The following is a 15,787-nucleotide window of genomic DNA, read 5'->3' as shown; positions in this document are numbered from 1 at the left end:
TTCCTGGCTAAACAAGGGATCAATTTTGGAAGGGATTTTACCAAGCAAACAATTTAACAGCAAGTATTTCATTGCTCTATGTTTTTGGTATGTGGCAGTAGCATGCTCTGATCTGCCAGAGACCTGTTCCAGTGCATAGTCCTGCCAGGCCAACCACATCCATTCCCTATTTTGTTTGTCCCTGTCACATAGTAACAGAAGCAATCCCCCGTCCAACTCAGATCAGCTTGCCAAAATGAACTCACTTTTCACATAATTATCTGTTAGCAAAAGAAATTTATGTTGAAAAGTTCCTCTTACCTGAGATCAAAGTAATGGCATTACCACAAGCCAGTTTCTTCTGACTAGTCTCCTATTCTGTATAATTACTGAAAAAATAGTTCCAAATACCTGTCAGCTACAAAGATGGTCCTGTTCGCTCTTTGGAGGGTGGCAGGGATCGGGGGAATGGTGGAAACAGATATTACAAATGTCACAAGAGCACAAACACACCTATTTATAATGAGATGGCTTGGACTCTGGTATGACTCTCAGCAAAACTTTTAACATTATCTAGTTGTGTTCTGAACAGGTGTTTTGCAGAACAGCCATGTTTGCTCCAAACTGATATAGGCATACGGAGAGCTTTTTTTGCCACTTTGTCTGAATCAAACTTGAAAAGTGATATGTACACCTGAAGGTGAGGTTATAAATGAGCTCATTCTACATGGAGGAGTTCACCAGTGCTGTGGTTAGCTTGGCAGTTCAAAGTTGGCTTGTTTGTCAAAGTAATGGTGTTGCACCTACAACCACAAATTGCTACTTTCTGGATGAAAATGAAAACCACTACACTCAACCCAGTACAGACTCAGGATACGAGGGACTGCTAAGTAGCTCCTCATATCTGCATTTGACTTTCCTTTACAAGGACTCCAGAAAAGACCCCTAGCTAGAGTTTCAGTAGGGAACAGAAGCAAATTGAGGTTACTTAACATGGTGTCAAGACAGATACATTTTTATTAGGTATATAAAATTTAGCAACTGAGTAAGCATTCCTCTTTGTGAAAGCTTCCTCTATAGTTAGCTCCTCACTTAGCATCTTTCCAGTAGAAACATAAATACTGAAAGGAGTCACTGAAAAGGAATGGAAGAGGGTGAATCACCAAGGGCAAAGGGCAAGTTTTCAGGTGTCGTGTGCTTTGGTTTGCAGGAACTGAGTTATCAGTCACTGAGAAAGTAATCTGTTCTCAAAGGAACACTAAATGAGAAGAGGGAAAGGAAGAACGCTGCATTTTCATCTATTCAGATCATAGGCATCAAAAATTCAAGGACATGAGCAAAGCCTTAGGGTTTTCTAATGTCTCTTGGGGGTGTCGCCATTCCATCTCTGGCTAGAGTTGAACAATACCTTTTCACAGAAATGCCTGCTGGAGTATTCTGGGAATTTGCAATAGGATTTTTGGAGCTGGGTAAATGTTTACAAAACAGGTAGTAAGAGAAATAATGTCCTTTCATGAGCAGTACCCAGTACCAAAACTGACATTTTTGAAACCTTGTCTTCACCTCCTGAACTCCAGCTTGAAGATTCATTATCCACATCTCCACTGCATGCCTTCAGAAACCTCACAGATACTACACATTAAAATATGCCTTTCTCTGAGGCAAATAATTATTTAATATGCCCATTAAATGCATGTGATACAGCATTGTTACAAAAAGACAAGGGAAGTGCCCATATAATTCTCTTTTACAAGAGGATATCAAAAGTATCTCCACGTTAAGGCTTTTGGGAAATAAGTTACTAATTGTACCAATAAACAGAATTCTATAAAAAACTGAGGTTATATTCACATCAATTTAATTAAAATTCATAGCATAGGCAATGAGGAAGAATAAAGGAAGTTTCTCACTGTGATTAATGAACCATCTATAAAAGGAAAAAGGAAAAGAATTGATGTCTAATTGTTTTATTTTTATCAATGCATATAGTGCACCCATAACCAAGTATTTTTAGGTACATGAACAACAGAAGTTTAAAAATACATAAAATATTGACTCCAAATGGACAAACGTAACAAATAATAATGAAACTCTTTGTGGTTCAGGTGTGTCAAGCCGATTTTAAAACATTAACACAATTAAAGTTAACAGCACTAAAGCTATTAAGGGTTAAGATAAAGTTATACAATCATGTCCCAGAGTATCAGCACACTTACTCAATTCAGCTGGATTAGCACCTTGGCACTAGTTGCTGAATGGCTCCTAATGACTATTACATTACCAACACCAGGTGTCAAAGATACAACTTTTTTAAGCGATATGCAAAAGGCTTTTTTTTTTCCGCCCAGCAGTTCTTTAGATAAAACATACAATAAACAGAGAGAAGAAAATGTACTCACTATATTTATGTTTCTAACAATTGATTACTATGTTATCTGTACTGTAAGAAATTCTTAAGTATTGTTGGCAACTGGAGTTGTGGAACTAGATGCAGTCTAGCTCTTCCTATGTAATTTCGGATACATAGTCGGCAGAGCTGACAAAGAGAAGATGGTGTGGCTGCAAGCAATAAAGAAAGGAGTTTAATTGTACAACTATAAAAGCCAGCACTTTGTTCTACAACAAACTTGCACAATAATGGGATTTCTAAAAAAAAACACACCAAAAAAAAGCTCCCATGTTGCATATTTGACCTTTTTCTTCATTGCCTTTCTGCCCTTAAAAATAGACCGGGGCTGCTTAAACATTAATAATAGTTAGGGAAATACTAAACAAAGCCAGACAAAGTAAGGTGGTGGGGTTTTTTTGTTGTTTTTGGTTTTTTTTTCTTTTTCTTTTTAAATTAAAAACCAGCTCCTGGAAAATATCTAATGTCAATAACTTTAAAAACTGAAGACTTGTTTTGGGGTTTTTCATTTTTTGTTTTGGGGTTATTCACAGCACAGGTTACATATCTGCTACAGCACTACCAGCTGCACTACCAATGCATCACTGCAACAAGAATAAGCAGGCAAAATACCTCAAGATCCTGGACCATATTTTAGTGGTCTTACTAGTTAATCGTAATGTCTTTATCACTCTGCCCCCAACTCCTTCAAAATGAACATTCCTATTTTCTCTGTTCTCTGGACAATAAACTTATCTGTTTCATGGCTTTTTTTTTTTTTTTTTTTTCTTTGCTTTAACTCTTAAAAACACTACTAGTCTTGGTAAATTTGTGAAAACATACAGGCTTTAGAGGGGGTTTGTAAATAACATTCAGGCTACAGAGTGGTTTTTTGGAGGAAAACATGAATCAGTGTTACTTGTCAGTTCGCCTCTAAAGAAATGCCCATGTTTATTGAAATTGTTTCATTCTCTTACGGCTTATTTTTACATTATACATAGTTCCGTCTGAACAAGTCCAGTTCCCTTTGGAATATTCTCTCTCTCCAAAGCAGACAGACTTTTAAGAGGTTTGAGGGACTACAGACCCTTTAGTCTCTTGTTTCTTGGGTTTTTATAATTTTGTAAAGAAAAATTTAAAAATTAAATGTAGGCTGTTTTGCCCACACCCCAAATATTTTGCTTTATATGCACATAAAATATATATTTAAAAATATTATGACAGCTGACCAAAATGAAATATATTTTTAACCTGAAATTTAAATACTCTGTTTCTTTTTAAAAAGGTCTGTAAAAACCAATAAAAATGTAGCTTTAATGTCTACTTGTGTAAACACCCAATAAACATATGATGATACTTCTTCAGCTTGTATAAATTATGATGGTGCTTGGTCAATGGGCCCTGGCCTGAGGCTAAATATTGCTGAGTATGTTTATAGTTAGAAAGGAAATTACCTGAATGCTCATATATTTATTTCATACAGCACAGCATTACCTTCTATAACATGGGTTGTTTGGACTGTTAAGTTGGGTTTTTTTCTAGGTGGGTTTGGTTTTTAAATAACACAAGTTGTTTGCAGTTTCAAATGAAACCATGTAAAACCTACCTTCATGGAAGAGCAGCAGTCTCTCCACTAAACTGCTTGGGGCAGCTAAATCAACAGGCCTCTCAAAATCTGAATTTTTGGCGTTTATGTCTGCCCCAAATTCAAGGAGTAAGTTTACAATCTCTGTACTAGAATGCTGGGCAGCAGCATGGAGTGGAGTTTGCAAATGCTTTCCTTTCTGCACGTTGGCACCTGGTGGGTAGATGCACATGAAGAGACGTAAGAAGAGATTAATTAAATTTGCCGTTGAGTAAGAAAGATGAGGCTACAGAACAAACCTAAAAACCACCACTGGCCTGGAATGCCACAGTGAATTTAGCCACTTTATTAATTTTATTGTACAGAACTATAACTAATAACATCAGTGTTTTGTTTGGATTTTGTTTTTTTATCCTAGGTTTTATTACCTAAGTATTACCTAAGTACAACCAGATAAAAATGCATCAGGTATTAATAAGGTTACATGGGCATCACTGTGGCCTAATCATAAAAAACCCACCTTTTTTACACATTTAAGAGAATTTGCACTACATAAAAAGCATACTTTCCTTATTTAAGTCTTTTAAAAAAATCACTAAACTGAAGTTTTGTATGTATATTTTTGTGAGTACACCAACTCAAGAAGAAGTCTTGGATGCTGTAATATTTTTCACATGTTGAAGCTTGCAAAGGGTTTGAAACAGACTCCCATCCCATCCAACCCTATTTATCACTCTATAAATTCATTTTAATTTTAATTTAGGTGACATACAGAGGCAAGAAAGCTAATAGGGAAAAAAAACGCCAAAACAATAATTCTCCCAATCCATGGGTTCTAATTATTACACTTTTATATTAATAGGTAATTGTTAACATGTTTAAAATGGACTAAATTAATTTGCAATAATGCATCCATACTCAAGAAAAAAGTCCACACAAGAGTTAAACTAAACTAGCTAGCATGGAAGAACTTCCCTTACAGGGAAGCGGTTGGTTCATCTAAAACCCAGCCTTCTTCAGACTTCATACTGACCTTGTGAGACCAAAAATTGCCTTTTGTAACAACTTTCCTCCCTGATTCAACACCTTTGCATTTTAAATAATGCAAAATCAAATAATCCATTTGAGTAAAATAATTTAATAATGTCACAGGTCTAGCAATTGGATCTGAAATCTGAATATTTCACTGTTCTTAATGTTAACAATTTGAGCATGCTTCTGTAGTACCATTCTCTTGCTTATTTCATTGTCTATCTGATTTTCAACTTCTAATACACCCTCACAAACTGATAAAATATGAAAAAAACCCTACATAAGTAGTTACTTATATTCTCAATTTACATACCCTTTTCTACCTTGGGCACCAATAATTGTAGAATATGCCCTTCTGTTACTGTTTTTTCTGTATGATAGTATTTGAATCCCAAAATATGCTAATTATACTTTTGCTGTTCTTAAACATAAAAAATCATGACATAGGATAATTAATCATCTAAGAGGATGGACTCAATGAGAAACACTTTTAACTACTTGTTTAAGTTCTAAATACAGCATGCAATCAACTAGAAAAACTATTCTGGTGCAATGATAGCAAGGCTGAATTATTCATATATACATTTCAATTCCTTGTTCTGCAGGATGCAAAAGCCCTGTATGTAAATACCTGAAACACAGAAAATTGTCTTTCAGCTATGCCAGTTGTGTCCCTGGCCCTGTGCTGAAACTCAGCGAGCCTTCAACATCCTTACCCGTTGATTAAATAAATAACCTGAAATTTAGGATCAGATGCCTTTTACCTCACCTCTTCCCTCTGCAACTCAGCCTCCATGCCTTGAGAAAAGATCAATCAGAACTTGCTGAAGAATAAAAGCGAGTGGGAGACTTCATTGCTAAAATAGTTTGATTGAAATCTCAATGATTACTATATAAAATTTCTCAAAGCTCATGTTTTACCCTTGTTTTTCCTACAGAAAATTAATATCTACAAAGCTGCAGTATCTGCTGAAAATTTTGTACATTCATTCTTACTGGTCTTGCTTCTTTTTTTTTCCTCTTCTGCTTACGATAGTACCAAAAAATAAAAGATATAGTAAGTTATAAGAAAACATGAATCAGCATAAACTTTGAGGTAGAATCCTGCAAGCAAGGGTTCCAGTTCAGTTGGCTGAGCACAGCTGACTTCAAAGGCAAATACAATATACTTATTTTACAGAGCAGTAATATTTTTATTTAAATCATGACATACCTGCATAGAGAAGCTTTCGAATACAATGGATCTGCTGTGAAACACAAGCTACGTACAGAGGTGTTCCTAAATGAGGAAGATCCTGGTCAACATCTATACCCCAGGATATCAGTACCTCCAGACATTCACTGTGACCTGTCAGGACAAAGCAGGACAGTTTGCTCGACTTCAGTGCGCTGTCTCGTGGACAAAACCACACACATTCCTTAACCCTCCGACTGAGACATTGCTAAGCTGCTCCATGCTTTTTGAGGAGGTAATTTCTTACCTCTGCTGGCTGCTTCATGTGTTGGTGATGGCAGACAGGACTCCCACTGAGCTTTGGCACCATACTGTAACAGGAGCTCAGCACATGCTGCGCTGCCTCTCGAACAGGCATTAAATAAAGGTGTCACCCCGTCAATTGTCGTAGCATTTACCTAGAATATATAAAATCTATTTACAAAAAGAATTGAAAGAAAGGTAAATTTTTAAACTGGAAATAGTTAAAAATTGCATTATAGAAAAAGTACTAGTTAAAATAACAAGTTAACTGACCATTCCCTGTGAAACTGTCTTCCTCTTACCATGCTTTTCAGTCCGGATTAGTTTACTATTATTGTTAAACTATGTTGGATGAATACACCTGGAATACCAAAGAGCATATACTGGCATCTGGGCAGTGAATAATTTTCAAAAGTCATTGCACTGAGCTTGTTTCACTGACACAGAAAATTTACACTTTGCGTACTAACGGGATAAAGAGATCTTCTCTTTAAAGAGATCCTTCAATACAGCTATTGTATTCTGTAGTTTTAGTCTTCAGGTTCAAGGGATATTTCACAGGATGGAGACAAAGCTAATAGCATACGCTCACTATTTTAATACCAACCTCACCACCTCACTCTTCAACTGAACATTTCAAGTGTGAGAGAGTAAGGAGACAAAGTAGGCAACTATGTGAGGGCTAATAATACTAAAGGAAGGAACACAGGTATGAGGAGAAGGATCCTTCCAGCACTCTGGCCTATCTTCTTTCATGTACCTCCCAAAACCACCAAAAAAATTACAAATACTAAAAATAAACCAGGTGGGGAAATGAAATCTTTTTCCTATAGTTTTGTAATCCTTGCACTATCTGAAGTAGGGAGAAATTGGTTTTGGACATACCTATGTATCTTTTTTTTTTTTTCTTTTTCTATAATAACAGAGATATTCCACACTGTTCTGAAAACTGAATTTAAGAACAATAAATATTTCCATTACAAAGATCAGAGACCTGGGAAGCTATGCACTTGAACTCTGATATCAGCAGACATTGCACTGAAAGTGACCTGTAAGTCCCATTTTCATTTTGGGATAAAAGATAAGACAGCCTATGTCAGGAGTACAGAAAAGAGACAGGGTTTTTTTCTACTCAGACCAAAGAATTTTAAGAGCCCACAGGTGTGTGACAGCAGACATTCTGAAGATTAAAAGAACAGTCTCCTGAAAGCCACTCAAATCAAGAGGAACCCAGTAAAGTAGAGGAATGCATTCCATATTTTAGAATATCATAATTAATATTCCAACAGATTTGCTCCATCTCATTACTGTCTCAGCTGCTGCCCAGCACTCTCATTTGCTAGCATTCAGATGGCAGCTGTAATCACATGAGATTAACACAGCCAATAAGGTAATTAATTACATTAAAATCAAGGAATATATCCTCAGTTAAGCCAAGGTTAGAACTGGATTTCATATAAAACAAAACAAAACCAAAGCCTTACATTTGCTCCTGCTTCAAGGAGGATTCTTGCACATCCTACATGATCTCCCAGGCAGGCTTCATGGAGTGGAGTTACTTGGTCAATTGTTAGTGTATCTACATTGTACCCCTAAAATAGATGTGAATGGTATTCAGTGATCATATAAAACCTATTAAGAATTGTTTCCTCACAGTATTGTTCAAATGAATAGCTTACAGTACTCTAAATAGGCTTAAAACTCAGCTTGCAATGAATTATTCCTCAGTGAGCATTTATTTTTAATCAGAAAAAGGCATAAAATATGCAGACTGTTTAGATGCACAGTGACAGGGCAAAAGGCAACAGACCCAAGTCAGAACATAGATAATTCCAACTATGTGGAAAAAAAATTTAACTTTGGGACAGTGAAAGCCTGAAACAGATGAGGGAAAGGATGGTGCATCTCCACAACCCCCCAAAGACCTGAGTCTAAACTCGCCTGTGATTCTGTCATCCTGTGACTTAGGTTCTGAAATATCCAAAGCTATGAATTTTAGCAAAGAAAACACTTACTGGATTGATAAAATCACCAAGATCTCTAAATTTTTTGCATTGTTTGATTCTTAATAACTAACAGTTTTATCTACCTGTTTTCATCGAATGTATTCTATAGTATAATTTTTCAATATTGAAATAGCTAATAGGACAATATTGTAGTATTAAAATTTAGCATTTGCAGTCTCTTGCTTTAATATTACCAATTTTTTTCTAAATTACAACAATGCAAAACCCAGAATCTTTCAGTGATTATTCTTGTTAACTAGTACCTTCCTGACTAGCTCTATTTACCCGAAGGTTTAAAGCAGTGAAACTATATTGATTTACACCATGCAAGAAGGGAAGACTGACATAAATTTAGACAATTTTGGTGGGGGTTTTTTTTGGTGGGGGGGTTGGTGGTTTCTTTTTGGTTTTTTTTTTTTTTTTTTGGGGGGGGGAGAGGGTTAAAACATACAAAGGAAATATTTTAAATACTCGCTTGTATCTTATCATATGAAAAATTCCTAAATATGTATTACTCTTAAAAATTCAAGTGAAAAAAACAATAAATACAAAGCATACTAAATCTGCATTCATAATCTATGCTGAGAAATTAAATGACATTGAAAATTAAAGCAATTGTAAAAACAGAGCCTTTACCTGTGACAATAAAGTCTTTAGAGAAAGAAGACGTCCTTGACTGGCTGCTTCATGCAGAGGTGAGCGATCTGCCCATGAACCTATATAATAACATTTATTGAATAAGCCATATGAATTAGAAAGGATTTGGAACGCACAGAGCAAAGCAGAAAATATGATGCACAGAATGAAGTCAAATGTCCTATGAAATTAATTTTTCCTCTTTAGAGACTCAAATGATTGGTTTCTAAACAATAAAAATATGCTCTATTATTAACTGTAAACATCTCTAATAAATCATTATGTGGTCCACAGAACAAAATATTGAGATATTGATATCAGTAATCTGATTTAATAAATTCATTAATTACCATACTCCACTTCTATTTTAGCATTGTTCATTTTTAATACACATAATAAAACTTTGTAGCTGGAATATAAGCATTATTTGAACTTAAGCCAGATGTAAAGCTGCCTGAAGAAGTCACAAAGAAGCTGATGTATATGAAAAGCAATGTGGAATTCTTTATGTATGGTGAGATTAATCTGAAGCTATTACACAAGGGAAGGAGAGAAATACAGTGAGAATCACAGTAAAAAAATTACTATAGTAGAAATAAGATATAAAGTTTAAATTCTCATTCCATAAACTCTTAGGCGTAAAAATAATTTGATGTGTTTACTGTAAAGGTTTGGACTTGATTTTCAATTTATTTATCACCCCCAAAGGAGACAGCTGAAAAACAATCGTAACCCAACAACAACCCTGCATTCACACCCATAACCCTCCATAACTCCCAACCCCGCTGCCAGAGGCATCCTGGAGCTCTTGCTGTAGGACCCGCTCCTTCCTCTAGAATACTGCACACTGACAGGTCCCTTCTAGCCAGCCAAGGCTGCAGCAGAGCTGATACCAATTCATGGCAGGAATTTTGAAAATTCAGTTTCCAGAGCTGTGCAAGGAAGAAACATCTTCAAAATGCATTATGAATTATCAGTATTTATTCCTCTAAGAACAAAATCGCTAGAACTGTGAAATACTAATAAAACCACTTGTGTGAGTTATATCAAGCTGCCCAAAATTCCTGAAGAAATGCAGAGAGATTTAGCCTGGAATGATGAATTGTTAACACTGGCAGATGACTCTTCCATGCACGCGGGTTTGACTCTGCCATGGACAGGGACTGCCGACGGAGCCAGCCACTGCATTTACTGACAGCGCAATGGATCTGAAACGCAAAGGCTGTTGCTCAATCACTGGCAGTCATCAGCCTAAGCTCTAAGATAACTACAGCCCAGAAATAGACCCTGTTTCTGTCTCCTGATGGACTCCTTCTGTCCACCAGCCTGTTTCAGAAAGTACGCTTTTGTTTACTATAAACAACCCCCTCTAATCACTTCAAAAATTATGAAAAGATTAAGGCTGCTCAACCTGAAAAGAAATCAGGGCCTAGTTAAAAACATATGAAATGGTGCACAATAGAAAAATTTAGATAAAACCTCCATTTTCCTACTAGTGTTAGTGAATGAGACTAAAACGTACACAGACGTATGACTGCATCTTGGACAACAGAGTGTGCTTTGTGACTCAGCACTACTGAACAGTACTGAGACCAAAAACTTGGCAAAACAAAAGCAAAGATGATTATTTAAATTATCATAAGACTATGTATAGCTAATCACAGAAGTTTTAAAATATGAGGGTAAGGTTTTATAAACCTGATTTTAAAAAAGCAGTGAGATTTCTGTTATGTCAGAGTATCCTGTATGTGGGAAGCTCCTTGAACTCTTTCATCTATGGCAGTAGATGAACTATTGGCAAGATTCATCTTCCAATACTCTATCAGAATTATTTCCACTAAGCTCTGGTCTTCTGTGTGTGCATGCACACGCATTTTTTCCTGTACTTTTTGCTTCACGATTATTTAATGTAAGGTTTTGAAATTCTTATTGATATTCTGAATAAAAAAAAAAATCCCAAAAAACCACAAACCCAAACAAACAAACAAACAAAACCAAAAAAAACCAAACAAAACCCCACACCAAAATAAAAACCCAAGCAAACAAAAAAACCACACAAACCCCAAACAAAATACAAAAAAACCCCCAAAACCTAAAAAATCCCAAACAAACAAACAAACAAACAAACAAACAAACTTAAACACCCCCTCCCCCCAAAAAAGTGATTGGGATCTTAAGGGCTATTATACATTAAAAAAACCCTTGAGCTCAGAAACCTTCAACTTCTAATTTTAATGAATTAGATCTATTGAGTTCTCCTGCTGGCTGATGCAAAAAATTCCTCAAATTCAAATCTGTATTTAGAGGTTGCTTTTGGTATTTTGTCCCCCTGTCTCTACAGATGAGAACATCTCTCTCTTGACAGTTTATCCTACTCAATGAAAAGAAAAAAATAGACACTTAACTGATTTTATGGAAAAACATCTTATAAAATCATAAGAGTTATGAAGCTTTATGCCCATTAAATACACTTACATTTCAGGCTTTTTCTGCAGCCATGTATAAACACAACAATAATGCAGGTAGGATCTGAAAGCAACAATTTTTCACCTTTATTTTCTTCACCTGCTTCCATCTTGGATTGATCAGAAGAATGTTTATTAATTACTCCAGTGACAGTTGATAATAAATTTATGCCAGATCCTGTTGTAAGCTCTGGTTTGCCCCTAGACTCACCTTATATCCCTAACTTCAGGCAGAGGCTTTCAGCAGCCAGCTGTTTCTGATAAATCCATAAAATGCAAAATACTTGTATCATCTCTACTACAAATAAAATCTAAAAGCAAAATATTGCAGAACTATTTTGTGACGACCAAATTTGGAAAAGGAAAATTCACATTCCAACTGATTTGTTACATACACAGTAATTCATCATTAAATACTACAGGGACAAGGATATGTTCAACATAAATATTTACCATAAATTAATATCAAAGGTGTTCTTAAATTCTTTGCCTGGATTACTGCCTTCTGCTAATCTACAAATTACAATGACTCTCACTTAGAAGTCATTAGCAAAAATATGAACATTTCCATTCATTGTGTTTGTAACAGCAGTATTAGCAAACATAGTCTCTTCCAAAATTGATAATGCATTAATTCCCTACTGATACTTTCTCTGACAATGCTGAATACAAAGTACCTCGAACTATATACAGAAGATACACTAGTTCCAAGTTCTCTGATGTATAGTTTACCAGAAGGGCAAACTATTACAAAGCATCACTGCTTTGTAAGCATTAACAAGAAAGAATAAATATATTCACTGCATTAACAGGTGAAATAAAAAAAAAAAATTACAAATTATTATACAATACCTAAATCTCCATCTCCCCATGGCACTTCCAGCCAATTGCAATTATAAATCCTACTCATTTCTTTCAATCTGGAAAATAAAAAAATTAAAATAATAATAATAATAAAATCTGCTCTTGCTACTTGGACCTGTTCTTAAAACACTCCTGCTAAGTTTGGAAGATTAGCAGCTCTCTGTAATATGAACTTTCAGCCTTCAGCAAACACAGTTTTGAATACATGAGTGTGTAGAAGTTGTCAGTTTCTTATGATAAAGGAGTACTGTCTTTTTTGTCAGTTTTTCACATTTTTTTTCTTAAACATTACAACTTCTCAAAGGGACAGTATGTGTGCATTGGCTTTCCAAGGCAGATTAACTGGAATTTCAACACAAGAGAAACTCACAGTGAAATCAAGAGAATCTTGATATGAATAAACTGTAGGACAAACTCCTTCTTTTTCAACTTCATGCAAGGTGATAGAGTTTTGTATCCTCAAAAATCAGTATCAGTACATAGATTATAAGGGAAGCACTACCAAATGTCCCTATGGTATTTTACCACTTACTCAAAAGACATCTAGAAAAGAAAAGCAAAGATAATCTGAACACGTTTCAAATGCTGTTTGGACTGTACCTGAACTGTGTTTTTCTTTTAGTACTTCACTATTACTTTGCTTATGCTCTAAATTATTCTTTGGTTGCTGAATTGGGGCATTGATAGCTATTCTCAGCAGTGAAAATGTCCAAAAATGGGGATTTGCAGTTCTAACTTTGATTCATTTCTAAGTCATTAATGTTATTTTCCCCACTTCACTCCTTTACATCTACATGCAATTATCTTTAAGTCATTCCTGCAATTATAATCATAGTAGTAAAATACTAAGTAAAAATATTTTCACAACAGTCTTCCTTTTGTATTTATTTCTAAAAATTTGTGAAGTCTCAAAAAAAAACCCCCATAACCCAACAAAACATCAACCCCCAACTCAGTATAAAAAGTACATTAAAGTTTAGATTTTCAAAAGGAGGGCTGTAATGAAGGAAGTTCTTCTCGCTGACTTCATTGGGAGAGTATTTACATCAGAGCTCAGCACTTAAAAAAAATCACTGCTCCATGGCTAAATAGATCGAGTCCCAGTCGTCAGAAGAAGCACTATCATCAAAAAAGAGTTGAAAATAGTAGCCTAACACAGCTCAGTACTGGGAGATGAGAAACACAGAGTATTTGGAAAGCGTTGTAGCTAATATTTACTTCTGCAAAACCAACAAGCACTACGTATTAAGCACTGTTACCTTTTATTTCTTAAGATGCATTCTGAGTGCTTCAGCTTCTGGCAACTGAAGCGACAGAGAGGATCAATAAATAAAGAGAAAAGCTCTGCAACATCAGAGTCCCAAGATCAACAGAATCACTTCACTCCAGTTGTTGATAGTGTCTGCTATTTTTATATCTAATTAGGTTCTAACAGATTTTTACTGCGGCACTATAAAATTACTCATTTGTCTAAATCCCTTGTAGGATAAAGAAACATGTCAACTCCTTAATAGATAGTTAATGTTGAAAACGATTGCAAAAAATCTTCAATGAAAGATTTAAACTTTAAGAAACACACCTATGATGCTTAACTACAATGATTAGATATGACCAGGAAAACAGAACCCACTTTTTCTTTAATAACTGAAGTTTAAACAGTCAATACTGAAGAACTCCAAGAGAATATGAATTCAGGCTAGAGATGATTAAAATATGTCTGAAAGAGAAGATGTACTTCAAGTGGCATTTACATATGTCATTTCAATATTTTAAATAATCTGAAAATTCTCTAACCTTATAACTGTATAACTAAATATATACATATGTGCATACAAACAATGAAAACTTGATTGGTTCAAACCAGTATACTTTCCACTGTTTATCATAATGTAAACTTTCACAATTTGGGGGCTTCATTCCAAGTATAAATGCTAACAAATTCCTACTCCTAAAAACCATACAAAGCAAATCTACTTTCCCACTCAGTTCTGTCTCTAATGCACCTGCACCACATGACTAACACATTAGTTTTGCCATCCCAGTGTTGGATTCAGTGAATGAGTTAGTGTTCAAAATTTTTCCATCTCCGTATCTAGCAGGATCTCTTTAAGACATGACATCCAAACAATAAACTAACTGTAACATTGTTAATTTTCTACTGCCTTTTTCATGGTATTGTCCTAATAACAAAAGAATAATTCAACTCCCCTGATGAACCTATATCAGAACATCATACATTTACACTATTTTATAATTAAGACTGTAAAAGACTGAGTTTTGATGCTTGAATTATAAAATCATTCTAACAGCTTTTGTCTTTTCTGAGTTCTTAAACATTAGAGTGTACACTAAAAGCACCATTTAATTATGGTTATGAGAGCTCTGAGCTTCTGAAATTTCAGCTTTAGATAATAATAGCCATGATCCGCCAAAAAGCTTTTAGATGACTGGTGTTAAAACACATAGGTGCCAAAGCAACGACAAGAACTGAATTTACTTTGAGAGACATTAAAACGTTAACCCTTTCTCCCTACCATTGCCTTCTAACCTTTGCATCAAACAGAAAAACATAGGGGATGTTTTTTTCTGAGTATAAACCTAATGCATTATCAGAACATCATTCATGTTGCACAGCTAAGGGGGGCTGGGGCTTTGTGGGAGAGCACAGCATGTGACTGTGCTGTGAAATACTGGGGTATAATGCACTCAATGGCCAAGCCAGCGTGGCACAGGTAACATTGAGAGCTGCTGAACTCTATAAAAACGCCCAGAATAACACAACAGCAATTTCCAAACACAGCTTGCTTGGCTCCCAGCAGAAGCAACATTATTCTATGTGACGATGATGGCAATGACAATGGTAGGAGCAGCAGCAGTTGCTGCTGGCTCTGTGCTTAGCCTTGCACATGTAGGAAGGAGTGTGTCAGGCCCCTTCTCGTGTCATATGAAAGCACAGCCACAGCTCCATGGCCATTGCTCATGTTTTTTCCATCTTCTTGAAGCATCAACAACTGTCTGGATATTTTTCTAACCTGAAGTAGCTTGCAAAGTCAGTGTGCCCTTGCTAGAATGCCAAGATGTAAAATCACATAAATCTCCAAATTCAGTAATCTATTAGATCCACATCAGATTTGACTTGAGTAGGAGGAGCAGCTGGTAATATTCTTTGGCTGTTATTATTTCCTTGGACAAGTCACTAAAACAAAGTAAGGGTTTTTCAGTCCCCTTCCCCACCAGAAGGAAAGGCATATGGACATTCTGAGCTGGGTTCAGACTCTGAAGGTTTAAGTCTGGAATAATTTTGCTACTCAAACACAGTCTCAGCCTTAATCCAGAGTAGAAACAAATTTTCCCAAA

At 35.6% G+C, this 15,787-nt stretch overlaps 1 protein-coding gene across 5 annotated transcripts in view; it reads right to left on the bottom strand.

Moving 5' to 3' along the window:
- Positions 1 to 1,815: 1,815 nt before the first annotated feature.
- The window catches only part of ASB5 (ankyrin repeat and SOCS box containing 5), a 39,665-nt gene continuing 25,693 nt past the window's right edge, over positions 1,816 to 15,787 (bottom strand). For 3 of the 5 annotated variants that reach the window (XM_040064535.2, XM_040064532.2, XM_040064533.2), the window contains 6 exons: positions 9,102 to 9,181; positions 7,944 to 8,051; positions 6,464 to 6,614; positions 6,196 to 6,330; positions 3,972 to 4,163; positions 1,816 to 2,538 (listed from right to left, as the gene is read on the bottom strand). In XM_040064535.2, coding sequence (XP_039920469.1) covers positions 2,411 to 2,538; positions 3,972 to 4,163; positions 6,196 to 6,330; positions 6,464 to 6,614; positions 7,944 to 8,051; positions 9,102 to 9,181 — 794 coding nt within the window. In that variant the 3' untranslated portion in view covers positions 1,816 to 2,410. Of the gene's footprint in view, positions 2,539 to 3,971; positions 4,164 to 6,195; positions 6,331 to 6,463; positions 6,615 to 7,943; positions 8,052 to 9,101; positions 9,182 to 12,418; positions 12,487 to 15,787 lie in introns of all 5 variants that reach the window. The other 2 variants (XM_058420634.1, XM_040064534.2) reach the window with 1 other exon arrangement.

This window comes from Hirundo rustica, chromosome 5, assembly GCF_015227805.2.
Source record: "Hirundo rustica isolate bHirRus1 chromosome 5, bHirRus1.pri.v3, whole genome shotgun sequence".
Classification (NCBI taxonomy): domain Eukaryota; kingdom Metazoa; phylum Chordata; class Aves; order Passeriformes; family Hirundinidae; genus Hirundo; species Hirundo rustica.
This window is presented reverse-complemented; position numbering and strand designations above follow the sequence as displayed.